The 27,622-nt window shown below is 41.1% G+C and overlaps 1 protein-coding gene across 9 annotated transcripts in view; it reads right to left on the bottom strand.

Annotated features, from left to right (window-relative positions):
* LOC132400599 (kinesin-like protein KIF3C) overlaps nucleotides 1-27,622 on the bottom strand; it is a 304,930-nt gene that overhangs the window by 154,881 nt on the left and 122,427 nt on the right. For all 9 annotated transcript variants that reach the window (XM_059981708.1, XM_059981701.1, XM_059981704.1 and 6 more), the window contains one exon: nucleotides 26,229-27,094. In XM_059981708.1, the coding sequence (XP_059837691.1) occupies nucleotides 26,229-27,094 (866 nt within the window). The remainder of the gene's footprint in view (nucleotides 1-26,228; nucleotides 27,095-27,622) is intronic.

Here is a 27,622-nt window from a genome sequence, read left to right as displayed (position 1 = left end):
CTGCCATGTCCTCAACGCTGGAGCCCACCCCACTCTGTGGATTATCACATATCACAATTACAGCATAGGAACAGGCCATCTCGGCCCTTCTAGTCCGTGCCGAACGCTTACTCTCACCCAGTCCCACTGACCCGCACTCAGCCCATAACCCTCCACTCCTTTCCTGTCCATATCCCTATCCAATTTTACTTTAATTGGTAATATCGAACCTGCCTCTACCACTTCTACTGGAAGCTCATTCCACACGGCTACCACTCTCTGAATAAATAAATTCCCCCTCGTGTTACCCTTAAACTTTTGCCCCCTAACTCTCAACTCATGTCCTCCATGTCCTCTTGTTTGAATCTCCCCTACTCTCAATGAAAAAAGCCTATCCACGTCAACTCTATCTATCCCCCTCATAATTTTAAATATCGCTATCAAGTCCCCCCTCAACCTACTACGCTCCAAAGAATAAAGACCTAACTTGTTCAACCTTTCCCTGTAACTTAGGTGCTGAAACCCAGGTAACATTCTAGTACATCTTCTCTGTACTCTCTCAATTTTGTTGACATCTTTCCTATAATTCAGTGACCAAAACTATACACAATACTCCAAATTCGGCCTTACCAATGCCTTGTACAATTTTAACATTACATCCCAACTCCTATACCGAATGCTCTGATTTATAAAGGCCAACATACCAAAAGCTTTCTTCACCACCCTATCCACATGAGATTCCACCTTCAGGGAACTACACATTATTATTCCTAGATCACTCTGTTCTACTGCATTCTTCAATGCCCTGCCATTTACCATGTATGTCCTATTTGAATTATTCCTACCACTTATCAGCATTAAACTCCATTTGTCATCATTCAGCCCACTCTTCTAACTGGCCTAAATCTCTCTGCAAGCTTTGAAAACCTACTTCATTATCCACAGCACCACCAACCTTAGTATCATCTGCATACTTACTAATCCAATTTACCACCCCATCATCCAGATCACTAATGTATATGACAAACAACACTGGACCCAGTACAGATCCCTGAGGCACACCACTAGTCACCTGCCTCCAACCTGACAAACAGTGTTATGCACCACTACTCTCTGGCAACTCCCATCCAGCCACTGTTGAATCCATTTTACTGCTCCAATATTAATACCTAATGATTGAACCTCCCTAACTAACTTTCCATGTGGAACCATGTCAAAGGCCTTACTGAAGTCCATATAGACAACATCCACTGCTTTGCCCTTGTCAACTTTCCTCGTAAACAAAATGCTGGTGGAACTCAGCAGGCCAGGCAGCATCTATAGGAAGAAGTACAGTTGACATTTTGGGCTGAGACCCTTTGTCAGTATTGCTGCTTCAGCTGGTCCATCAGAAGTGATGGGAAAGAAGAGCAGTTGCCAACTCTTTTTCACTGCTGTACAATGCTCCTTGCACTTAAACACTTTCAATTGCTTCTCTTTGCATGACAAGGTATTGCCCAATGCATAACGAATCAAATGAACCAAGGGATTCGTGCAAATTATAAAACTGTTTAATGAGAGCCTGTGAGCCCAGGGCCTAAATACTGACTGTTTATTCCCTTCCATAGATGCTCCCTGATATGCTGAGTTTCTCCAGCATTTTGTGTGTATTGCTCCAGATTATTGCTCTAACTTCAGTTGAACACTCAGTTATTAAAAATGCACAATGATAGTACTATTGAATTTCTATCCCACATACTTTCTCTGGAGGAAGAAAATAGCAATGATGCCTTTTTCAAAGGCTTGACAATTTCTTTCACTTCTTCCCTCTTCTACTTGTGCTTCTCCCTATAGATGCTGCCCAGCCTGCTGCATCCCACCAGCATTTTGTGTGTGTTGCTTGAATTTCCAGCATCTGCAGATTTCCTCGTGTTTGCGTTTTTAATTTCCCAGATATTCTTTTGCCACTCCAAGGCAATTTACAGTGGCCAGTAACTCATCCCAGGTCTTTGGGATGTGGGAGGAAAACAAGACAACTAGCAGTTAGCCACAAGGGAGAATGTGTAAACTCCACACTGACAGCACCCAAAGTGTGATCAAACCTGGGTTCCAAGTCACTGGGTATATTTAAAGTGGAGGTTGATAAAATTCTTCATCAGTGAGAATGCCAATGATTATGGGGAGAAGGTAGGAGAAAGGGGAAAATAAAGCAGGCATGATGGAATGGAGGAGCAGACTTGATGGGCTAAATGGCCTAATTCTGCTGCTATGTCTCATGGTCTTTTGGGTTGCTGGACTTAAAGGTAATGGTGTTAATAGAAGCATGTGTCCCCAAACCCAGCTCCGGAGCTCATGCCCTGATATTCTGACTGTGAGATCCGTCTGCATTTCAGAAGCTGTACAAGATGTTCCCTTTGACTTCGATCTATAACTGCCAATCCCTGCAACATTTGGGTGACCCTGTGATCCCTGTTTTAGAGGCCGACATCAAAACATCTCACAAGGTGTCAGACCCTGATGATGTACCTGGTAGGGCAATGAAAACCTGTGCCAAGGACATCTTCAATATCTCACTGCTGCAGTTGGAGGCTCCCATCTGCTTCAAAGGGGCAACAATCATACCAGTGCCCAAGAAGAGCATGGTGAGCTGCTTCAACAACTATCACCCAGTTGCATTCTCATCTACTATGATGAAGTGCTTTAAGACACCGGACCTGGCCAGAATCAGCTCTTGCCTAAGCAAGGGCCTGGACCTGCTGGAATTTGCCTATCGCCACAATAGGTCTACAACAGATGCAATCTCACTGGCTCTCCACTCAGCCTTGGATTACCTGGGCAACAGCAACAACTACATCAGGCTGCTGTTTATTGATTACAGCTCTGCATTCATACCCTCATACCCTCCGTTCTAATCAACAACCTCCAAAACCTGGGCCTCTGCACCTATCTCTGTAACTGGATGCTTGACTTCCACACTGGGAAACCACGGTCTGTGCAGATTGGAAATAACATCTCCTCCTCACTGGTGCACGTCTAGGATGAGTGCTCAGCCCACGACTCTACTCTCTTTACACCCACAACTACATGAAGAGGCATAGCTCAAACAGCATCTATAAATTTGCTGAAGCAACTATCATTGGCAGAACTTCAGACAGTGACAAGGAGATATTGGGTGGTTTTGCAACAACCACCTTGCATTTAGTATGTGTAAGACCAAGGGATTGATTGTAGACTTCAGGAAGGGAAGTCAAGGGAACACATACCAGAGGAAAGGGTAAGGAGCTTCAAGTTCTTGGGTGTCAACATCTCTGAACATCTATCCTGGGCCCAACATACTAATGCAATTACAAAGAAGACACTGGAATGGCTATATTTCATTAGGAGCTTGAGGAGACTAGGTATGTCATCAAAGACACTTGCAAATGCTCATGAAGAGCATTCCAACTGGTTGCATCACCATCTGGTATGAAAGGGTCACTGCACAAGATTGGAAACAGTTCAGAAAGTTTTAAACTCAGACAGCTCCATCATGGGCATTAGCCTCCCCAATATTGAAGACACATTCTAAAGGAGATGCCTAAAAAAGGTGGCATCCATTATTAAGGATGCCCATCACCTATGACGTGCCCTCTTCTCAATGCTACCATCAAGCAGAAGGTTCAGGAGCCTGAAGACACACACTCATCGTTTCAGGAATAACTTCTTCCCCTTTGCCATCAGATTTCTGAATGAACAATTAACCCATGTACAGTTCTTTATATCAATATATTTTTGGTCTCTTTTTGCACTACCTATTCAAGTTTAATAGTTCATATATTTCTTATTGTAATTTATAGTTTTTTACTATTATGTATTGCAATGTACTGCTGTCACAAAACAACAAATCTTATGACGTATTAAACCTGATTCTGATTCTGAGGTTCTGATTAGCATTGGCAAGGCAATTGCTGACAGGCAGTGCACTGAAATGTTTTACCATGTTAAATTACCACCCAAATGCAAGTTGTTGTTATTATAGTTGCACTGCATCATGGTGGCTGCTAAGGGTCAAGGGAATGTTAACCCTCAACCCATTGGCGGAAACAAGCAAGCTCACGGTTAGAATAACAATGAGCGTTTTTAGCATTTTGCTCCCACATCCCCAGCAGAACTGAAACCTTTTCTTTCAGCTTACCTGTTTGCTTCAGGAAAAAGGTCCATTTATAGCTGCACATTAAGGTCTTGTGGCAGAATTACAAACGTCAAGTCAAGTTGGTAGCAAACTGAACCTCATTTAGCAGAACATGGAGGAGCAGAAGAGGAGCCTGCTCTTCCCCACTGAGTAGTGAAAATCAGTATTGCTGTTCACTTCTGTGCTTGTCTCACTTTCACTCAACAAACAGCTTTCAATTGCCTGACCTATGATTTACTGAAAAGTCATAGACAGAGAGATACATCACTAGAACAAGCCCATCTGCCTACCAAGTCAACTTCTAGCCACCCAGTTACAGTAATTCTACAGTAATCCATTTTTTAATTCTCCCTACATTCTCATCAACCCTTATATACTCCCCCCCCCCCCAACACACACATGGCCAATGGCTGCTGGTCAGATTCAGGATCTGGTTAGAGACTAAAGCATCCATAGGAATATCATCTAGTCAGATAGCACCTGAGAGCAGGATTGAACACACCTTTGACACTGTGCAGCAGTGGCTCTACCTGCTTCAGCCTGTGCCAACCAGAATAATGGCATAAAGTTTTCCTGTTTCCTGCCAAAAGCCTGTTTTTGCCCATATCAATCGAGCTGAGCTGCTCACACTCACAGTGTTCTACTTGTGTCTCTTCCTGCTGACGGCACAACTGGACATGATCAATGCGGCCAATTACACGAGCTCTCAGTAAAAAAAAGCTTAAATTTACTTAACAGCAGAATACATTAACAACAATGTAAAACCCTGCAGAGGAATATATTGGAAAATGGAGTTCTAACCTTTCACAGCTGTCAGCCTAATCAATTATGGTTTATGAAATCTGATTTTGCAAAAAAATATACTATTTCAGGCTTTTAAAAGGTTAACCAGATTGATGCTATGTGCTCTTTTGGCTTGATCAGTGGAGGAGGGAAGACAATATAATCCATATACGTAGCTTTCTGCAATACTGATTGTCTGCAGAACGTGGAGGCAGGCAATGAAATAAAACTGCTTTTATTTGTAATTGCATTTCCATTACAGCAGTCAGTGCAATATGACACCTTTGTTCAGTTCTGACTAAAGGGCCATGTGATGTAGATGGAATTCAGAGACCAAACAATAATGCCATTGCAACATATAAGGCCATTGTAGTCACCCTGTCCCATCACGGCAATAATACACTACCGCAGAGCTTAACATCAAAGTAGTTACAATGTCTCAGGAGTATTCGTTTTGTCTCCAAGAAAAAAAATGTTAACTCTGGTGATGTTCTGAAATATTATAGACGTTAATGTCACCATGTCCCTGATTAAATTACTGTTCTGTGAAGTTAATAATCTTCTCCACAGTATAACCCAGTCCTCCTTTCAATTTTCGTTCTATTTCCAACCTCAGTCACATCCACTTCACCTCAAACACAGCAAATAGGTGACCGTCTTTTCCATCACTTCAACATCAATATTCTCTGTACAGAAGGCAACAAGCAATGGCATGGTTTATACAGGATTGTACAGAGGAACGCCCACAGTTTCACATGGAATGGGCATTTGTCTACCTCAGTTTTCCAGCAGACCAGATCAAAGATGGCAGATCTCTTTCCCCAAAAGACATTAATGAACCAGATGGGGTCCAGTAATCTCATGGTTACTCTTAGTAATTTTGATTTCAGCTCATGTTTTTGTACCAAAGCTCTGGAAACCTGACTGCTATTCCAGTACTTAGCCAAAACTTTCTTTGTCTGGATATAAATAGAAACATAGAAAATAGGTGCAGGAGTAGGCCATTCAGCCCTTTGAGCCTGCACCGCCATTCAGTATGATCATGGCTGATCATCCAACTCAGAACCCTGTGCCTGCTTTCTCTCCATACCCCCTGATCCCTTTAGCCACAAGGACCATATCCAACTTCCTCTTAAATATAGCCAATGAACTGGCCTCAACTGTTTCCTATGGCAGAGAATTCCACAGATTCACCACTATCTGTGTGAAGAAGTTTTTCCTCATCTCGGTCCTAAAAGGCTCCCCCTTTATCCTTAAACTGTGACCCCTCGTTCTGGACTTCCCCGACATCGGAAACAATCTTCCTGCATCTAGCCTGTCCAACCCCTTCAGAATTTTATACGTTTCAATAAGATCCCCCCTCAATCTTCTAAATTCCAGTGAGTATAAGCCTAGTCGACCCAGTCTTTATTCATAAGAAAGTCCTGCCATCCCAGGAATCAATCTGGTGAACCTTCTCTGTACTCCCTCTATGGCAAGAATGTCTTTCCTCAGATTAGGGGACCAAAATTGCACACAATACTCTAGGTGCGGTCTCACCAAGACCTTGTACAACTGCAGTAGAACCTCCCTGCTCCTGTACTCAAATCCTTTTGCTATGAATGCCAACATACCATTTGCCTTTTTCACCGCCTGCTGTACCTGCATGCCCACCTTCAATGGCTGGTGTACAATGACACCCAGGTCTCATTGCACCTCCCCTTTTCCTAATCAGCCACCGTTCAGATAATAATCTGTTTTCCTGTTCTTGCAACCAAAGTGGATAACCTCACATTTATCCACATTAAATTGCATCTGCGATGAATTTGCCCACTCACCTAACCTATCCAAGTCACCCTGTATCCTCTTAGCATCCTCCTCACAGCTAACACCGTTGCCCAGCTTCATGTCATCTGCAAATTTGGAGATGCTCCATTTAATTCCCTCGTCTAAATCATTAATATATATTGTAAACAACTGGGGTCCCAGCACTGAGCCTTGCGGTACCCCACTAGTCACTGCCTGCTATTCTGAAAAGGTCCCGTTTACTCCCACTCTTTGCTTCCTATCTGCCAACCAATTCTCTATCCACATCAAACCATACCCCCAATACCATGTGCTTTAAGTTTGCACACTAATCTCCTGTGTGGGACCTTGTCAAAAGCCTTTTGAAAATCCAAATATACCACATCCACTGGCTCTCCCCTATCCACTCTACTAGTTACATCTTCAAAAAATTCTGTAAGATTCGTCAGACATGATTTTCCTTTCACAAATCCATGCTGACTTTGTCCGATGATTTCACCTCTTTCCAAATGTGCTGTTGTCACATCTTTGATAACTGACTCTAGCATTTTCCCCACCACCGATGTCAGACTAACCGGTCTATAATTCCCCGGTTTCTCTCTCCCTCCTTTTTTTAAAAAGTGGGGTTACATTAGCCACCCTCCAATCCTCAGGAACTAATCCAGAATCTAAGGAGTTTTGAAAAATTATCACTAATGCATCCACTATTTCTTGGGCTACTTCCTTAAGCACTCTGGGATGCAGACCACCTGGCCCTGGGGATTTATCTGCCTTTAATCCCTTCAATTTACCTAACACCACTTCCCTACTAACATGTATTTCCCTCAGTTCCTCTATCTCACTAGACCCTCGGTCCCTTACTATTTCCGGAAGATTATTTATGTCCTCCTTAGTGAAGACAGAATCAAAGCAGTTATTCAATTGGTCTGCCATGTCTTTGTTCCCTATGATCAATTCACCTGTTTCTGACTGTAAAGGACCTACATTTGTCTTGACCAATCTTTTTCTTTTCACGTATCTATAAAAGCTTTTACAGTCAGTTTTTTATGTTCCCTGCCAGCTTTCTCTCATAATCTTTTTTCCCTTTTCTAATTAAGCCCTCTGCCCTCCTCTGCTGGTCTCTGAATTTCTCCCAGTCCTCAGGTGTGCCGTTTTTTTTGCTAATTTATATGTTTCTTCTTTGGACTTGATACTATCCCTAATTTCCCTTGTCAGCCACGGGTACACTACCTTCCCTGGTTTATTCTTTTGTCAAACTGGGATGAACAATTATTGTAGTTCATCCATGCGATCTATAAATACTTGCCATTCCATATCCACCGTCAACCCTTTAAGTATCATTTGCCAGTCTATCTTAGCTAATTCACGTCTCATAACTTCACAGTTACCCTTCTTAAGTTCAGAACCTTTGTTTCTGAATTAACTATGTCACTCTCCATTTTAATGAAGAATTCCACCATATTATGGTCACTCTTACCCAAAGGGTCTCGCACAATAAGATTGCTAACTAACCCTTCCTCATTGCTCAATACCCAATCTAGAATGGCCTGCTCTCTAGTTGGTTCTTCAACATGTTGGTTCAGAAAACCATCCCGCATACATTCCAAGAAATCCTCTTCCTCAGCACCCTTACCAATTTGGTTCACCCAATCTATATGTAGATTGAAGTCACCCAGTATAACTACTATTCCTTTATTGCACGCATTTCTAATTTCCTGTTTAATGCCATCCCCAACCTCACTACTACTGTTAGGTGGCCTGTACACTACTCCCACCAGCATTTTCTGCCCCTTAGTGTTATGCAGCTCTACCCATATCGATTCCACATCCTCCAGGCTAATGTCCTTCCTTTCTATTGCGTTAATCTCCTCTCTAACCATCAATGCTACCCCACCTCCTTTTCTTTCCTGTCTGTCTTGCTTTCTTCTCACTGCTGCCATGAGTTAGAAGGTACAAGAGACTCAGGATTTGCACCATCATGTTCAAGAACAGTTACTACCCCTCAACCATCAGAATCTTGAACAAAAGGGGATAACTACATTCACCTTCACTTACCTAATCAATGAAGAGTTCGCACAACCACTGATCTCACTCTCAGGGACTCTTTATCTCACTCATGTTCTCGATATTTATTGCAATTTATTTATATTTACATTTGCACCGTTTGTTATGTTCTGCACTCTGGTCGAATTTTCATTGATCCTGTTATAGTTATTATTCTATAGATTTGCTGAGTATACACAAGACCATAAGTTAAAGGAGCAGAATTAGGCCATTTGGCCCATCAAGTCTGCTCTGCCATTTCAACACGGCCGATCAAATTTTCCTCTCAGCCCCCATCTCCTGCCTTCTCCCTAAATCCCTTCATGTCTTGACCAATAAGGTGTATCAACCTCTGCTTAAGTATACATAAAGCTCTCTGTGCAAAGAATTCCACTCACCACAGGAAACATCCTTGCTACATCCCATCTATCAAAGCCTTTCATCATTTATTTTGCAGGCGGTGACCTTTCATCATTTGATAGGTTTCAATAAGGTCATCCCTCACTCTTCTGAATTCCAGAGCCATCAAATGCTCTTTATATGACAAGCCATTCAATCCTGGAATCACTTTCATGAACCTCCTTTGAACCCTCTCCAGTTTCAGCACATCACTTTTAAGATAAGGGACCCAAACTGCTCACAATACTCCAAGTGAGGCCTCGTCAGTCAGTGCTTTATAAATCTCAACATTACATCCTTGCTTTTATATTCTAGTCCTCTTGAAATGAATGCTAACATTGCATTTGCCTTCCTCACCACAGACTCAATCAGCAAATTAAGCTTTAGGAAATTTACCACAAAAAAATGAATTACAGGGTTGTGTATGGTGATATATACGTACTTTGATAATAAACTTTACTTTGAACTTTGCTGTCAGTTCTCTCAAATCCGTCTACATCCTTACCTCTAATATTTTCACTTCTTGACCAGTTTAGCCGGATCTCTGGCTATAAACGTAATTTACATAAGAGTGAACTTCTCCCAATTAATAAAGAAGCACAAGAACTAACATTTCATGATCTCCCTTTTAAAGTAGTCCATAATCAATTTACTTATCTTGGAATTACAGTCACAAGGAAGTTTAAAGATCTCTTTCGTGAAAACTTTGCCAATCTTTCATATGCTATAAAACAGAGTCTGGTACAATGGTCACCTCTATCTATGTCTTTGGTAGGTCGTATTAATGTTGTTAAAATGTATGTTCTCCCCAAATTTTTATACCTATTTCAATCTATCCCAATTTTTATTCCTAAATCTTTTTTTGATTCCTTAGACTCTATTATTTTGTCATATCTGTGGCAGAATAAGCACTCTAGAATTAATAAAATCCATCTCCAAAAATCTAAAAAAGAGGGTGGCATGGCTTTACCTAACTTTCGTTTATATTATTGGGCAGCTAATATACGTTGTGTTACCTTCTGGTCTTTCTTCCATGGCCAACCCGAGTGCCCTAACTGGGTGACGATGGAGCTGAGCTCCACTGAAGAATTATCTATCTCTGCACTTCTTGGCTCTGCACTCCCTAGTAGTCTGCCCAGATCAATAGCTAATCCTCTTGTTAGACACACTTTGCATATATGGGCTCAGATCAGGAAATGCTATGGTTTCCAGGTGTTTTCCGTTTCCAGCCCTATTGCTCATAATCACTTTTTACCTACTACATACGATTCAGCATTCCAGGTTTGGTATGGGAAGGGCATTAGACATTTTGAAGATCTTTTCATTGATAATCGCCGCTTCTTTTCAGCAGCTCTCTGTTAAGTTCAATCTGCCCAATGCTCATTTTTTCAGATATCTCCAAATCCGACACTTTATTGCTCCTTTAATTCCTAACTTTCCTGAAATGCCTGCGAAAAATGCTATGGACCTATTTCTTTCCATGAATCCACTAGGCAAAGGCTTAATATCAATCATCCAAGATAAACTAGCAGCCTTACGATGGGCCCCCATGGATAAAATCAAAATGGCCTGGGAGCAGGATTTAAATATCTCCTTATCTGAGAAGAGCTGGGATTCAGTTCTCAAATCAGTTAACTCAACCTCTCTTTGTGCTCGCCACTGCCGTTTACAGTTTAAGATTGTTCATAGAGCCCATTTGTCCAAATCTAAACTATCTCGATTCTACCCTCGCGATAGTCCGCTCTGTGATAAATGCAAGAGGGGAGTGGCCTCTCTCATCCATATGTACTGGTTCTGTCCTAGCTTGGAGAAATTCTGGAAAGATGTCTTCACTACGTTATCGTGAATTCTGAATCAGCACCTAGAACCAAACCCCTTAATTGCTCTGTTCGGTTTTTGGGGTGAGACAGATTTATGTCTGGGTCTGACCAAATGCCGAATATTATCCTTTGCCTCTCTCCTGGCTAGACGCTTGATCCTCCTTAGATGGAGAGATGTTGCCCAGCCCACTCATGCTCAATGGCTTAACGACATCATGGCCTGTTTGGACCTCGAAAAAATTCATTATTCAGTTCTCAATTCGGATTTAAAGTTCCATAAAGTCTGGGGACCTTTTATCGAGTACTTTCAATAACCTTCCTCTTGACTAGGGTTTTTTTTCTCTTTGCTTTCAGCTCCTTTTTTTTTCTGGTAGAAGGCATTATTATCCTCTGTTGCTGAGTGTATTCACAGTATGGGACTTTGGCTGTCCTGACTTATACTCTCTATATTGTGTTGTGGTTGGTCTACAGTTGCTGTTGTTTTTTCTTGTGTTGTGGGGCTTGGGGAGGACACTAAGCTTACTTCTCTTTAATTCAGGTGCTTTTTTTTTGCTAAATTCCCTTCCTTTGTAGTATATTGTTATTGTATGCTTAATTTTGCACTGTTTTAATGTTCCTCATTGGGATTTGGGGTTTTTAATTTGTAAAATGTTTTGAAAAACTAATAAAAAAAATGAAAAAAAAAGTACTTTGCTGTCAGGTTATTTCAATGCTTCTCATTTCAGCAACATTTAAAACATTTAAATTCTATTGAAAATTCAATCAGCAATAAAGAATGCATACTTTTTCAAGAAATAAATTATAATATTCAAAGACTAAAATACAAAGACTGTTCAATAACTAAAATCATTAATTAAGTGCAAAACAATTAACATCTTATTCTTTCCTCTCTTCCTTTCTGCCAATGAATGGAATCGCAGGCTCTGAGGCTGGTCTAACCTGGTATAAAATCTTAGGACAAATTCCAGAGAATCAGCTGTATTCAAGTTCAAGATCAAGCAAGTTTAAGCATCACTGATGGATTTCATCAGTGGAAGCCCCTGCACCTCTCTGAGAAGCAACACATTTATCGGCTCAGTTTGTCCAAGTCCATCATCAGTAAGAAACGTGAATGGGTCATTGCACAGGAAGGCATTTGGCGATACTAATGCACACACACAAGATACTGGAGGTTTTGGCTTGAAATGTCATCTGTTTCTTCCTTTTCATAGATGGTGCCTGACCTGTCAAGTTCCTCCATTTTGTGTGCTTTACTCCAGATTTCCAGCATTTGCAGAATCTCTTGTGTTTCGACATTTTAAGACATGTTTTTGTGCTCCACTGTTCCTTTCAAGGGCATCCAGGTCATGTTAACTCTCTGCTTGCACAACACCAAATCTTTCCATGTGGTGACACCTCTCTCCTGGTGTGCTGATTTCTACAGTAGTCAACAACATGCCAGGCTATTTATTTGGAAAGAAATATTTCCACGTGCTTTGATTTCAAAAGGGACTAGGTTGTACCTCAGGCTGTGTGGTTTGCCAGGGTGGCTGACTTCCTATTAGTTCAGGCAGCCATTGACTGCACTCCCACAAACTCAGATTTTTCAGCTACTTTTGATCACAAGAAAAAACTACCTGGTGGCCCAAATTCCTCATCCCACCAAGCTAGTCCCATTTGCCCTCATTGGGCAGATGATACCAGTGAATGAGCTGTATCTCACATAACAATGAGTCAGAGTACAGGAAGGAAATAGAAAGCTTAGTAACATGGAACACAGTGTCACAACATTGCCCGTTTCCACAATGTTAGCACCACAGCTTAACTTCAGAAAGGGGGCAGTGCACAATTCTTGTGCTGAGGTTGAAAAGGCTGAGAGCTACATATTCCTAGAATCGAACATCACCATTAGCTTGTCCTAGTCCAGGGGTCAGCAACCTTTACCACTGAAAGAGCCATTTGGACCCGTTTCACACAGAAAAGAAAACACTGGGAGCCGCAAAACCCGTTTGACATTTAAAATGAAATAACACTGCATACAACGTTTTGTTTTGCCTTTATGCTATGTATAAACAAACTATAATGTGTTGCATTTATGAAATTGATGAACTCCTGCAGAGAAAACGAAATTACATTTCTGCATGCAACAAAAACATTTTGAACTCCGAAAAAAAGACGTTGGGTTGAAGGTTACTTTTAAGTAAAATACTCAACGGCTATTTGAGTCCTTCTTTTATTTATGAAAAACGCCAAACTTAAATTTGCCGCCAGCAGCAAACCAAAAATAACGTCAGCCAGCTGTCAACCTGAAAAATAAAAGGTCTATTTCACTGAACAATGAAAACATATGAATATACGTAAAATAATAGGCAATTAAAATATTTATCATACTTGGTCAGGTTGACTCACACCTGACAATGCAGTCGTATTCAGTAGGGATGGATCGATGCTTAGGGGAGTGACCGGGAAGGATAATGTGTTTTTTTCCTCTCTGAACTCACAGAAGCGTTTCCCAAACGATGTTTGCATTGCGATGATTGCAGAACGTAAATACTCCGAATTTATCATGTCGTGACCTTGTTTGAACTCTCTCAAATTGGGGAAGTGAGACAATGTGCCTTTCTGTAAATCTCTGGCAAGCAACGTCAACTTGCGCTCGAATGCCAAAACATCCTCCAACATGTGCAGGGCTGTACGTCCTTACCCCGTTGAAGAGCTGTGTTCAGCGTGTTCAGGTGCGCTGTCATGTCTACCATGAAGTGTAGCTTTTCCAGCCACTCTGGCTGTTCCAGCTCAGGAAAGGTGAGCCCTTTGCTGCCCAGGAAAGTTTTCACTTCTTCCAGACACGCGACAAAGCGTTTCAGCACCTCCCCTCTGGACAGCCAGCGATAAAAACACGTTGTAGCGGTGTGCTACACGCAGTCAGTAAACTGCAGTCAAAGATAGCTTTATTCGAACTAAACAGCCTTGCTTTTAAGCCTCCCTCAACCCGCCCCCCATGGGCGCGGATGCTGCAAAAGACACGTACTCACAAACCCCCGTAGGCTATCTCCCTTAGCCTGAACGCTGGCTAATTGTGAGCCGGTTCGGATGTGTCAGGAAATGGGTCACCACGACGTCTTATTTAGATTGTACAAGATCACCATAATCTTCAAATTTAGATTTACATTTCAAAAACTAACAAACTAACATAAAATACATTTTAATTAAATACTGACCATGTAGCGGTGTGCTACACGCAGCGCTAAAATTACGACACGGAGTCGGTAACTGCAGTCGAAGGAAAAAACTTTATTCGAAATCTTCAGCCTCACTTTTAAGCCTCCCTCAACCTGCCCCCCCATGGCGCAGAGGCTCCAAAGCTCTGTGCTTGCAAAACCCCGTAGGCTATCTAATTGTGAGTCGGTTCGGATGTGCCAGGAAAAGGGTCGCCACAACCAATTATTTCCCAAAGCAACAGGGAGCCGCAGCACAGACGTAAAAGAGCCACATGTGGCTCCGGAGCCGCGGGTTGCCGACCCCCGTCCTAGTCCAACCACAACCAAGAAATTTCACCAATGCCACGACCTCCTCAGGAGGTGAAAGAAATTTGGCACATTCTTGTCAACACTGACCAATTTTTAACAATGCACCACAGAAAGCATCCTGCCAGGGTGCATCATGTCATGGTCTCAAATCCCATCTATAAATTTGCTGATGATACAACCATTGTTGGAGAAATCTCAGATGGAGATAAGAGGGCATACAGGAGTGATATATACCAGATAGTTGTGTGGTGTCGCAGCAACAACGATGCACTCAACATCAATAAGACTAAAGAACTAATTGTGGACTTCAGAAAGGGTAGGATGAGGGAATGCAAACCAATTCTCATAGAGAGATCAGAAGTAGGGAGAGTGAGCAATTTCAAGTTCCTAGCTGTCAATATCTCTGAGGACCTAACCTGGTCCCAACATACTGATGCAGCTATAAATAAGGCAGGACAGCAACTGTATTTCATTCAGAGTTTGAGGAAATTTGGTTTGTCAATTAAAACACTTCAAAACTTGTACATACGTACTGTGAAGAATATTCTGACTAGCTGCATCACCAACTGGTATGGGGGGGGGGGGCTACTGTACAGGACTGAAGCAAGCTGCACAGTGTTGTAAAATTAGTCAGCTCTATCTTGGGTACTAACCTCTGTAGTACCCAAGACATCTTCAAGGAGGACTGCCTCAGAAAGGCAGCATCCATCATTAAGGATGCCCGTCACCCAGCACGCCCTCTTCTCTTTGTTACCATCAGGAAGAAGGTACAGAGGCCTAAAGGCACACACTCAAAGGTTCAGGGACAGCTTCTTCCTCCCCTCTGCCATCTGATTTCTAAATGGCTACTGAAACCATGAACACTCCCTCACTACTTTATATCTGTTTTTGCACTACTTATTTAACTAATGAACATATTAACTTTTCTTTTCTCTATATTTATCATGCAATACATACTACTGCTGCCGCAAAGTTAACAAATTTCATTTCACATGCCAGTGATATTACACCTGATTCTAATTCTGATTCATGGCTTGGTACGGCAACCGCTCTGTCCATGACCACAAGAAACTGCAGAGAATTGTGGATGTAGCTCAGCACTTCATGGAAACCAGCCTCCCCTCCATGGACTCTGACTATGTACTAGTAAAACGGCCAACAGAATTAAAGGCCACACACCCGTCCCAGACATTCTTTCTTCTCCCCTCTTCCACTGAACAGAAGATACAAAAGCCTGAAAGGCTCAAGGATGACTTCAACACCACTGTTTGTTTTAAGTCTGTGGAATAGTTCCCCAGTGCAACAAGAGGGACTCTTAACCTCACAATCAAGAGAAAATCGACAGATGCTGCAAGTCCAAGCAACGCACACAAAATTCTGGAGGAACTCAGCAGGCCAGGCAGCATCTAAAACAGTTGACGTTTCGTGCCGAGACCCTTCATCAGAACTTAACCTCACAATTTACTTTGTTGTGATCTTGTACCTGGCTGTCTCCCTGATCTGTCTCCTGCAATGCACTTTTTCTGCAGCTGTAATCCTTTATTCTGCATTCTATTATTGCTTTACCTTGTCAACACACTGTGTGATGATTTGATCTGTATGAACAGTATATAAGACAAGCTTTTCGCTGTACCTTGGTACATGTTACAATAATAAACCAATTCCAATTCCATATCCTTCTCAACTTTTTCTATCCTATATTTCTGGAATGAGCACATGGAAAAATATTTTCCCTTTCCTGTGTAATCAGCCTTTCATAGTGTTGGAAATGCCATAAAGCAGGGTCTCCCAACCTTTGTTACCATGGACCCCAGGTTGGATACCCCTGCCTTAAAGCAATGATGTCAGTGTTTCTTCACCATGAGAACTGCAGGAAGTCAGGAAGATACACATCATTGGCTTCAAAATGATTTAGATGTGAGCAATAAATACCGACCTTCCAACCAACAAAGGAAACTTCACCCTCAGAATGATGCAGTTCCCTTGCTTTCTCTCTGTTGCTCTCAACACAAGTGAATATGACAAGGGGTCAGACGTTGTCGAGAAGACGTACAGGAGTGAGAGAGATCAGCTAATTGAGTGGTATCGCAACAATAATCTTGATCAGTAAGACCAAGGAATTGACTGTGGACTTCAGGAAAGGTAATTCGAGGGAACAAACACCAGTCCTCATCGAGGGGTCAGCAGTAGAAAGGGTGAGCAGCTTCAAATCCCTGGTTGTCAACATCTCTGAAGCCCTGTCCTCAGCCTGACACACTGATCCAATATGAAGAAAGGACACCAGCAGCCATATCCCATGAGGAGTTTCAGGAGATTTGGTATGTCACCGAAGACTAGCAAATTACTACAGTTAAACCATGGAGAGCATTCTGAATGGTTGCATCACTGTCTGGTATGGAGATGTCAATACACAGGATCAGAAAATCTGCAGAGGGATGTCAGCTCAGCCAGCTCTAACATAGACACGAGTTTCCCCACCTTCAAGGACGTCTTCAAAAGGCGATGGACCGTCACCATCCAGGACAACCCTTCTTCATTACTACCACCGGGGGAAGGTACGGGAGCCTGAAGACACACACTCAATGATTTAGGAAGAGCTGCTTCCCCTATGAACACTACCTTATAATTTGGCTCTTTTCGCTCAACTTAGTTTCTTTGTATACTTCCTACAGTAACTTACAGTAATTATTTTATGTACAGTACCGTACTGCTGCTACAAAAAAAAACTAATTTTGTAACGTACGCTAGTGATAATAAACCTGATTCAGTGTCTGAAGTGGCAAAAGCCAGAGTCACCAAGACACCAAGCAAGTCAATAAAGTTCTAAGTACTTTTATTGTCAAAGTATATATATAAGATACATTTTTTTGTGGGCATACTCAATAACTCCAATAACCACAACAGAATAATGGAAGACTGTACCAACAGGGTAAACAATGAATGTGCAAAAGACAACAAACTGTGCAAATACAAAAAGAAAGAAATTAAAATGAAATAATAATAATAATAAAAAATAAGCAACAAATATCAAGAACATGAAATGAAGAACCTTTCAATGTGTGTCCATAGGCTGTGGGAATATTTCAGTGATGGGGCAAGTGAAGTTGAGTGAAGTTATCTCCTTCTGATTCAAGAGCCTGATGGTTGAGGGGTAATAAGTGTTCTTGAACCTGGTGGTATGGGTCCTGAGGTTCCTGTACCTTCTTCCTGAAGTCAACAGCGAGAAATCTGAAAAAAAAGCTGATTTTGGATCATATTGGGTTGGTCATGTCTGTCTGACCTAGTGCTTTTTAGATTAAAGATCTTTAATCAGAATGTATGCATTTAGCATCAATGTGTTCGTCAGTCTTGAGGAAGGGAAAACTTTAAACTGAAATCTGCTGAAGCAAAGTTAAAAACATCAACCTGCAAAGAGAAGGGACTTTGGTTATGGATGGTAACATCAGAGCCTGTTGAAGTGTGAACTTCCACTTTTGTGTGCTGCCTTGAACAAATGGCTAGGCAACTATAAAACTAATTCTCAGAGATAGTGTCATAAAATGTCACAAACTCTAGGCAATAAAATAGGATGTGCCTCAGTTTGCGGGAGATAACATGGTTTTCCCAGAGCTCGAGTCAGAGCTGCTCGTGGCCCACTTTTCAAAATCAGAAAGCTCTGACTTACATGATTGTTGTTTATGGCAGCAGAACAGTGCAAAGACCCAAAAGTGATTAGAATTTTTTTTAATGATAAAAAATGCAATAAGAATGAATAATAAGGTAGTGTGCACAGTTTCATGGGCAATTGAGAAATCTGATGGGCAGAGAAGAAGCTGTTTCTGAAGTGTTCAGTGTGGGTCTTCAGACTCATATACCTCTTCCCCCATTGTTATAATGAGAAGGGAGCATATACTAGTTGGTGAGGATCCTCAGTGATGGATCCTACCATCATGAGACATTCCTTCTAAAAGGTATCCTGGAGGGTGGAAAAGGTTCTGCCATAAAGGAGTTGACTGACTACAAATCCTTGTAGCCTCTTGCTACCTTGTGCATTGGAACCTTCATATCAAACTATGATGCAATCAGTCAAAATGCTTTCCACCAGACACCTGTAGAAATTTACAAGACAAAAGCAAACTTCCTCAAATTCCTAATAAAGCAGATTCACTCTATTTTATGATTATTATATATCAATATATCAAAACTGAGTAATAAATGAGTAAATCGCATTTTGATTTAATGAATGAAAAGGTGAGTTAGTTATTTAGATTAATTTAGTGATTGGTGTGAGGATCTACCAACCTTGAATACAGGAGTGTAAAGATAGAAATATTTAAGTTTTCAAATGCAAAATATGTGAAAAAGATCAGTCAAATAACTGACAAGCCTTTCTGTCTAAAACATTGAGAGAGTATAATGTACTTAATTATCCTTGATGTTGTTAAGCACTGCCTGTTAAATTTTCTTCAAGTTATGATTTATAGTGCCATAAGAGAGAGCAGAATTAGGCTGTTTGGCCCATCCAGACTGCTCCACCATTCAATCATGGCTAATCCTTTTTTCCCCTCCTCAGCCCCACTTCCCAGTCTTCTCCCCGTAACCTTTGATGCCATGTCCAATCAAGAATCTATCAAGCCCTGCCTTAAATACACCCAACAAACTGGCCTCCACAACTGTCTGTGGTAACAATTTTCACATATTCTCCACTCCCCGACTAAAGAAAGTTCTCCACATCTTTGTTTTAAATGGATGCGCCCTGTCCTGAAGCTGTGCCCTCTTGTCCTAGACTCCCTCACCATGGTAAACTTTCTTTCCACATTTACTCTGTCTAGACCTGTCAACGTTTGAAAGCTTTCACTGAGAACCTACCCTCATCCTTCTAAATTCCAGAGAGTACAGACCCAGAGCTATCAAATGTTGCTCGTAAGATAACCCTTTCATTTCTGGAATCACCCTTGTGAACCTCCTCTGGACCCTCTCCAATGCCAGCTCATCTTTTATTTGATGAGGGGCCCAAAACCGTTCACAATACTCAAGGGGAGGCCTCACCAGTGCCTTATAAAGTCTCTACATCATATCCCTGCTCTTGTATTCTAGACCTCTTGAAATTAACGATAACATTGTATTTGCCTTCCTCACCACTGATATTACCTGCTGCATCACAGATTTTTGGATTTTCTCCCTGTTTAGAAAGTAGTCTATATATTTATTTCTACCAGCAAAGCACATGACCAGGCATTTTCGAACATTGTATTTCATTTGCCACTTTCTTGCCCATTCTCCTAATCTGTCTATGTCCTTCTGCAGCCTTCCTGTTTGCTCAACACTACCTGCCCCTCCACCAATCTCGGTATCATCTGCAAACTTGGCAACAAGGACATCTATTCCATTATCTAAATCTTTGATATACAGCATAAAAAGAGGTGGTCTCAACACCAAATCTTGCGGAACACCAGCAAAGGCAGCCGACCAGCAAAGGATCCTTTTACTCCCACTCACTGCCTCCTACCACTCAGCCAATGTTCTAACCATGCCAGTGACTTGTTTGTAATACCATGGGCTCTTAACTTGGTAAGCAGCCTCACATGTGGCACCTTGTCAAAGGCCTTCTGAAAGTCCAAATATACCTATTCAGGGAGCACACAGATGATTACTCCTATTCTCATTGTATGGACATCCTCTTTTCTGTCTCCAGTTTCAGCTAAGAGATGGCACAGAAATTTTCTCAAAAATATGTTCCTTTCATACATACTTTTCTCCATCAATGTTGTTACATTATTAGACATACCTACAAATGGCACTATTGAAAGCCAGTAAAACATGGCATTTAAAAAAGTTAAGCAATGCTTCTCAAATCCTCTGTCACTCCTCCACCAGATGTCAAATGTCCAGCACACAGGAGCCTCTGGAACACTTATTAGTCTCCACTTGGCCCATCTATTCACTCCCTACACCTCCTCAAGTTCTTGGCCCTTAGCAAACATCTTTGTTCCAGTTTTTCTGATTCTGTTTCAACAATTTCAACAAATTGTGAACACAAGAGATTCCATGAATGCTCTCTATAGATGCTGCCTGACTTGCTAAATTCCTCCAGCATTTAGTTGTGTTGCTAATGGTCACAAGCTGTGTTTTCGATCTCTTTTGATGTGCTGCTGCTTTATAACACCATCTCATGGAATAACAGAAATAGGATCACAACACATCAGGAAATTATTTGGCCTGAAACATCAACTGTTTACTCTTTTCCATAGACTTTTCCTGGCCTGCTGAGTTCCTTTACCATTTTGTGCGTGTTATTTTGATTTCCAGCATCTGCAGATTTTCTCCTGTTAGTGAGGAAACTATTTGACTCATCAGCCTATTTTGATAATTTGATATGCTACGGATATTCCACCGAGATGCAACACTGAGTGTCATAGGAAGTCATTCCTGCCTGTGGCCATCAAACTTTACAACTCCTCCCTCAGAGTGTCAGACACCCTGAGCCTGATCAGGCTGGTCCTGGACATTTCCACTTGGAATAATTTACTTATTATTATTTAATTATTTATGGTTTTATATTGCTATATTTCTACACTATTCTTGGTTGGTGCGACTGTATCGGAACTGAATTTCCCTCGGGATCAATAAAGTATGTCTGTCTGTCTGATATCATCCAGATCTCCTAAAACATACTTCAAAAAATGTTATTTTTTGTCTTCACTTATCTACTTCTCCAAAGAAGAATTCTGCCAATATTTACAGCTTGGAAATCCATACATAATGATTGTCAGCAAAATAAATTTCTCCCGTGCCACAGGTACTCCGCATTCATTCCATGGATATAACACAAATGTAGCAGTATTCAACAAGTGAACTATTCATGCTATGTCCTTGGAATCACAGAAAGCATTCGACTGGCGCAGACCACATTGAGGTGAGCCATAACGTTGTTCCTTCATGTCAATGATTTGCTACTTGGCTAGGAAGCAAGGAGGGACAGCTAAGGACCGGTAAGTCAGGAAACTTCATGGTGTTTATGTCTGGAAAGGAAACACCTCTAGATATTTTAGAATAGTAGACAAAAAGTGAGTTTCAGAATCATGTTTAATATCACTGGCGGATGTCATGAAATTTGTGAAAGTTGTTGAAATCTGTTGTGGTTTGGTAAAGACTCAGATTAATGTAGACAACATCAATGAAGCCCATGAGCGCAAATTAACCAAGTATGCAGAATTAAGATCAGAGTACAGAGACAAAGAGTGGAAGGTCTCATACTATCCATTTGAAGTAGGTTTCCGTGGCTTTATTGCATTCACTTTCCAGACGTGGCTGCATGACCTTGGCTTCACTAGACGAGAGATCAAGTCAACCAGCAGGGCTGTAGCTGAGGCAGCAGAGACAGGATCATCATGGGTGTGGCCCAAGTATGTCCAGAGGGGCAGATAGTCGGACATCTTTTGTAAACTCTTCAATAGCTGCATAGACACCTGAAGAGTGGACTATCTGTTGGATGGAAGCGACCAACAACTCTGATAGAGGCAGATGCCAAGTTGTTAAGCTCACCAGTGGGAGATGGCACTTTAGCACAGCTGGCCCACCACCTTGAGAGAGTTTTGATCATAAGCGGGCCGAAACTCCTGAGGACAGGCGGCAGATCAACTGATGATCCCACTGGTGATGGTACAGGATAGTTAACACCTTAGTCCATGTGTATTTTCAATTCTTATCAGGGAGTGCAAGAAGATAAATCTCAAACTCACAGAAGATGACTTCTCTGGCTAGGAATTTGTTATGAGCCTGAAAACAGAGCTAGCTGTCCATTCTTTCAACACCTCTCATAGTCTTATACACCTCTATCATCTCCTCTCATCCCCCATCACTCCAAAGTGTGTGTGTGTGTGTGTGTGTGTGTGTGTGTGTGTGTGTGTGTGTGTGTGTGTGTGTGTGTGTGTGTGTGTGTATGTGTGTGTGTGTGTGTGTCACAGGTACTTCGCCTCTGGTAGTCACTGGTTTGTCCAGCACGTCGACTGTGGTTATTGAGGCCGATCCTGGAACAGCAGGCTCTGCCACAGTTGCTGCATGTGTAGGGTGTCATGGAATTGTTGTCCGCTGTTCGTTGTACTCTCCGTTTAGCTCTCTGCTCCTCAAACTGACTCAGGATCACTCTTTCGCCTTGCTCTCGGTGTTACTGAAGAGTACCTCGCCATTTGTTGCCGTCATCTGCTGTGTCCTCCCAGCACTCTGTGTTGATTTTTAACGCTTTCATGTCGTGCTTGCAGAGGTCCTTGAAGTGAAGCTGGGGTCTACCAATGATCCTCTTGCATTTGCTAGTTCTTTGAGGATGTCCTTTGGCAGTCCACCATCCTTCAAATGACAGACATGGCCCAGCCAGCGCAGTCTACATTGTCAGAGAAGCATGAACATTGTGGGAAGTCCAGCGCAGGAGAGCACCTCAGAGTTTGGGACTATGTCTCTCCAGGTGATGCTGAGGTTGCATCCTGGTAAATCTCCTTTGCATACTCCCTAAAGCTACCACACTCACTGGCCACTTTATTAGGCACACCAGTAGAACCGTATGTTAATACTAACACCTAATCAGCCAATGAAGTGGCAGCAATTCAATGCATAAAAGGATGGAGACATGGTCAAGAGGTTCCGTTGCTGTTCAGACCAAACAGCAAAATGGGGAAGAAATGTGATCTAAGTGACTTTGACCATGGAATGATTTTTGGTGCTCATTGGGTGGTTGAGCTATCTCAGAAACTGCTGATCTCCTGGGATTTTCACACACGACAGCCACAAAGAGTTTGCAGAGAATGATGTGAAATGCAAAAAAAATCCAGTGAGAAGCAGTTCTGTGGGCAAAAATGCCTTGTTAATGAGAGAAATCCGAGAATGGCCTACCCATCCCCACCTTCTCTGACAAAGCATCTCAGGCTGAAAGATTAACTATGTTCTTGACCTGCTGAGTGTTTCCAGGATTTTCTATTTTCATTACAGACGTAAGGCCACTGACAAAAGAACCCGGGAGGCACAAGAAAGAATAACTTCCAGATACTGGTGGGGTCCAAAATGAAATGCTGATTGAACACCAGTATCAGCATCAGGCCCCAATTATTATCTCAGCCATAAGCAATAAATGATAAAAACTGATTAGTTTATCTTTATCTCATCTGGTGCCATTAGCCAAGTTATTTATCTAAATTGTGGAAGAAGTTGAGACTCCTGTAATGATCCCTGTAGCAGACCAGTTGTAATGTTTTGCCAGTCAAAAAAAAAGATACAGTTGTGATATCCCACTATACACTCAAGAAGGATTTAAGAACATGGACTTCAAGATAAATAGATGTGGTGGGTCATCCTGCAATTACCTACACTATGAGTCTCCCAATAATAACATTACTTCTGTGGGGCATGTGAAATGATTGGTGGTTGTATTGCCACAGTTTTTAATAATAATAATTTGCTTTTCAACTGACAAGTGAACATAGGCCATCAGCAGTTGCTGATGTTTCTGTAGCAATTCCTTTTTTTACAAGGTTGAGTTGCCAGCTTGACGATCAACCCAGCATGGACAGAAAGAGTACAAGGGAGCCGGCTGGATTTGAACTCAGGTCCTTTTGCTCCGAAGTCCAACACTGCATAGTTTTTATGTAGTTGAAACGAGGATATGAATCACACTCAACCACTTATTTTGCATGTCCTGGGAACAAGAATGAAAGGGACATCTTCATTCCGTTGGTCAGGGCACAGAAAGCCCTTAAGGAAAAAAGATAGTTTCATAAGCAGCTTCACAAATCTGTGGCCTGAATTCTCTAAAACCTAATCAATGACTCAATGACAGAAAATTCAATCTTTATTCATATGTAGGAATTGTGTGTGTGAACAACTAACTTCATTATAAGTGTTCACAGGTAGAATGACACTATATTTCTTGCTGTTATATTCAGATTTACTTTCTCTATTGGGATTACCTAGAATGTTTCAGATAGCATGTTTTTCATTAAATTTACTGTTCAAAATTCTTAATCACTGCATTTATACATTTACCATCCCAAATTTCTTAACCATTCCTTGGTATTCTCTTCACCTATAATAATAGATTATTTTCATAAAACATAAGCAATTGTTTTCCAAAGTACCAAAGGTATTCTTCCCCATTATAAATACACCTAGTCCTTTCATCTGAGTGCCTTCATACTGCAGTGAGTTCATGGCATACCAAATGTTAGTAGAAACCATTGAGACACTGAGACCCACTGGCTTTACAATGGAATCAGCAGCTTAACAGTCCTATTTATGCATGAAGCAGATGGTTCTACTCAAACATAATGAGTTCCATTTTCCATAGTATTCTGCACTCTCCAAGCAATAACATTAATGTGAAATACATCATTCAAAATATAAACATCAAAATACACAATATAGAGCTGAAAGCAAGAATGGCTCTTATGTGCATTCAGTATTAACTGACCATTTCTTGAGAAATGAAACTTTTGAAGTTTCATGGTGCATAATCGTAAGTTCAAAGGCTTGAGAAGCCTGCAGGTAGGGCATGTCTGGACAAAGCCTAGTCATTGGGGAAATAGTTGCTTTCCAACTGAAGCTTCCTATTCATACTACAACCTAACAAAATCACTGGGATTTAAATACAGTCGTGGCTTCAGATCTTGCATGTTCTGTAGAATGAAGACATCTTCTATCATCAGCCAGTGAGGAGAGATGAACCCAAATATTTGGAGGAACCAGATGTATTTTCTCAACCACTCAGAACTGGGTACAGCGTTCCCTTTCAAGTCGTCCAGGTATTAAAGGCATAACCCTAGAGCTCACAAGGCACCCAGCTGGGTTATGACTTAATCACAAATTACCACAGCCTTAGTTATTAACAATCCACCGGAATGAAATGCTGAAGAACATACGTTAAAAATTATTTGCATCCCCACAGCTTTATTAAGGTATGTTTGAATTTGGACGCTTTACAAAATGCTTTCGGAAGAAAATATTTATAACGCTGCAACAACGATTTCACATACAATAGATCCAACATTTCATAAGTAAACCATTAAGTTACAGCACTTTACCTCTCAAAAACTGCAAGTCCATAAAATACACAGTTGTATTCTAATACGAAGGATTAGGTACAAAATGTGGTTTTGCTCTACTTTAATAAAATGTGGGATCATAATTTTGGACTGTGTTTGCAGTTGACAGAACTTGATACGAGGCTGGTAAAGCAATGAAACAGAGGTGATATGGCTCTGTTAATTATAAGCCTCTACCATTCAAATTGTTCCCAGAGTTATGTACAATTAGTATAAGTTATTAAAATTTTCTGAAACAAATTAAATACTACTTAGTTGGAAACAATCTCATAAACAGTCTACTGAATTATTTTTGCATTTGAGAAACAATTATTCATCTGTGGTGTGTCACAAAAAAACAAGTTCAATGAAGGATTGAATGGATAAATGTGAAGCTCTTGTGGTTTTTGCACTTGCAGATGATTTGTTGCTGTGTCACTGATGCCAGAACATGAACGATTATGGAAATTTTATTTCCAAAGTGACACTGCTACTGTACACACTTTGTAACTTGTGTATTGCACAAAGCATTAAACTAGTTTAATTTTACATCCAAAGAATGCCCACTCCTTGTGCTTCAACACCAGATATCTGCAAGAACAAGCAATCGAAACATCTCCATGTACTTCACTTGTGCTGCTATAACATCCTATTTTAACAAAGCTTATCTGTACTCTAATGTAAAATGACCTTGAAAAATGTCATGTTAAATCCTTACCTTAAACTTGGCTGCAAGCTGCTCTGTGGCTTCCTGCTCCTTCCTCAGATCTTCCATCATCTTCTCCTTCTCTTCTAACAATTTCTGCTTTTCCTCTGCCACTAAGTTATGATCGTCTTGGATTGCTGCTTTTTCCTTCTCCAATGTCTCTTTTTGTTCTTTTAGATAATTCTCCATGTTCTTTTCCATGTTATCTTCAGTATCCTCAACTTCATCCATGAGCTCTTCTCCTTCCAGAATGATCTTCTTTTGGCTTTTCCTTCTTTTCTTACTGAGCATCCCTCTTCTTTCCAACTGTGCCTTCAATCTTGCAATCTCTTCTTGAAATTCTCTCAATAACGCATCTTTTGGGTCTTCATTAATCCTTGGCTTATTTTTAATATTCTTGGTTCTGTTGGCATACCTCAAAGTTGTTAAACTCTCATCGTAATTGCTGGATGCTGGGCCAACAGTGGCCACCATAATTGTCTTAGCATTACCACCTAAGGAGTCTTCTAACAGGCGGGTCAGCTTTGAGTCTCTGTAGGGAATATGTGTACTCTTGCCATCCACCAAAGCCGATATTACATTACCCAAAGCAGATAGCGAAAGATTAATTTTAGCAGCCTCTTTCAGGCGTTCTCCTTGGACACCAGTTTTGCTCTGACGCTCACTTCCAGCAAGATCAACCAGGTTCAACTTGCCCACTCTGATATGATTCTCACCATCCAGGCCAAGCTCACTGCATTCAATTGTAACAACAAAAATGGCATGAGATCTTGAACTGTACTCATTCATATTGGTGGATGCAACAGCTCTGGTCTGGTTTCCAACATTCATTACGTGTTCTATTTCCTTGACATTTTTAGTTACAAAGGATGAAAGATCTGTAAAAGAAGAATACATTATATTATAATGTATAGTATGCAATCCTAATTTCCTAATTCCCTACAAAAATAAAGGAGAAAGCTAATAATTCTTGCACTGTAGAAATGTTACTCTGTCTGACTTTATTCCAGTGTTTTAATATGGATTTTATGGCTAATGTTGCTGTAAAAAGAAATAAAACTGGGATGTCTCCCTGCTAAAGAATGTTGTTCTCAAGATTGTCAAACCAACCTCATGTATTTAATTGGATTTTTTTCAAAACCAAAAATGAACAAATAAAGCCTCTAAAAGTAGATATATTTTACCAGTGTTCATTCCAGTGAACATGTGATGATACCCACAAGATACCTACTCTTGTCTGATAATGTGGAAGCATGACCTATCAGAAATACTCCCATTCAACATATGTAAATAAATGAAGAATAACTACAGGACTTAGACCTGATCATCGATAAAATTACAGAGCTGATTAAAGATGAAGGAACAACTAACCAGCTTTCATCTAAACTCTGCCACACTAAAAGAAC

This window comes from Hypanus sabinus, chromosome 10 (genome assembly GCF_030144855.1).
Source record: "Hypanus sabinus isolate sHypSab1 chromosome 10, sHypSab1.hap1, whole genome shotgun sequence".
Taxonomy (NCBI): Eukaryota; Metazoa; Chordata; class Chondrichthyes; order Myliobatiformes; family Dasyatidae; genus Hypanus; species Hypanus sabinus.
This window is presented reverse-complemented; position numbering and strand designations above follow the sequence as displayed.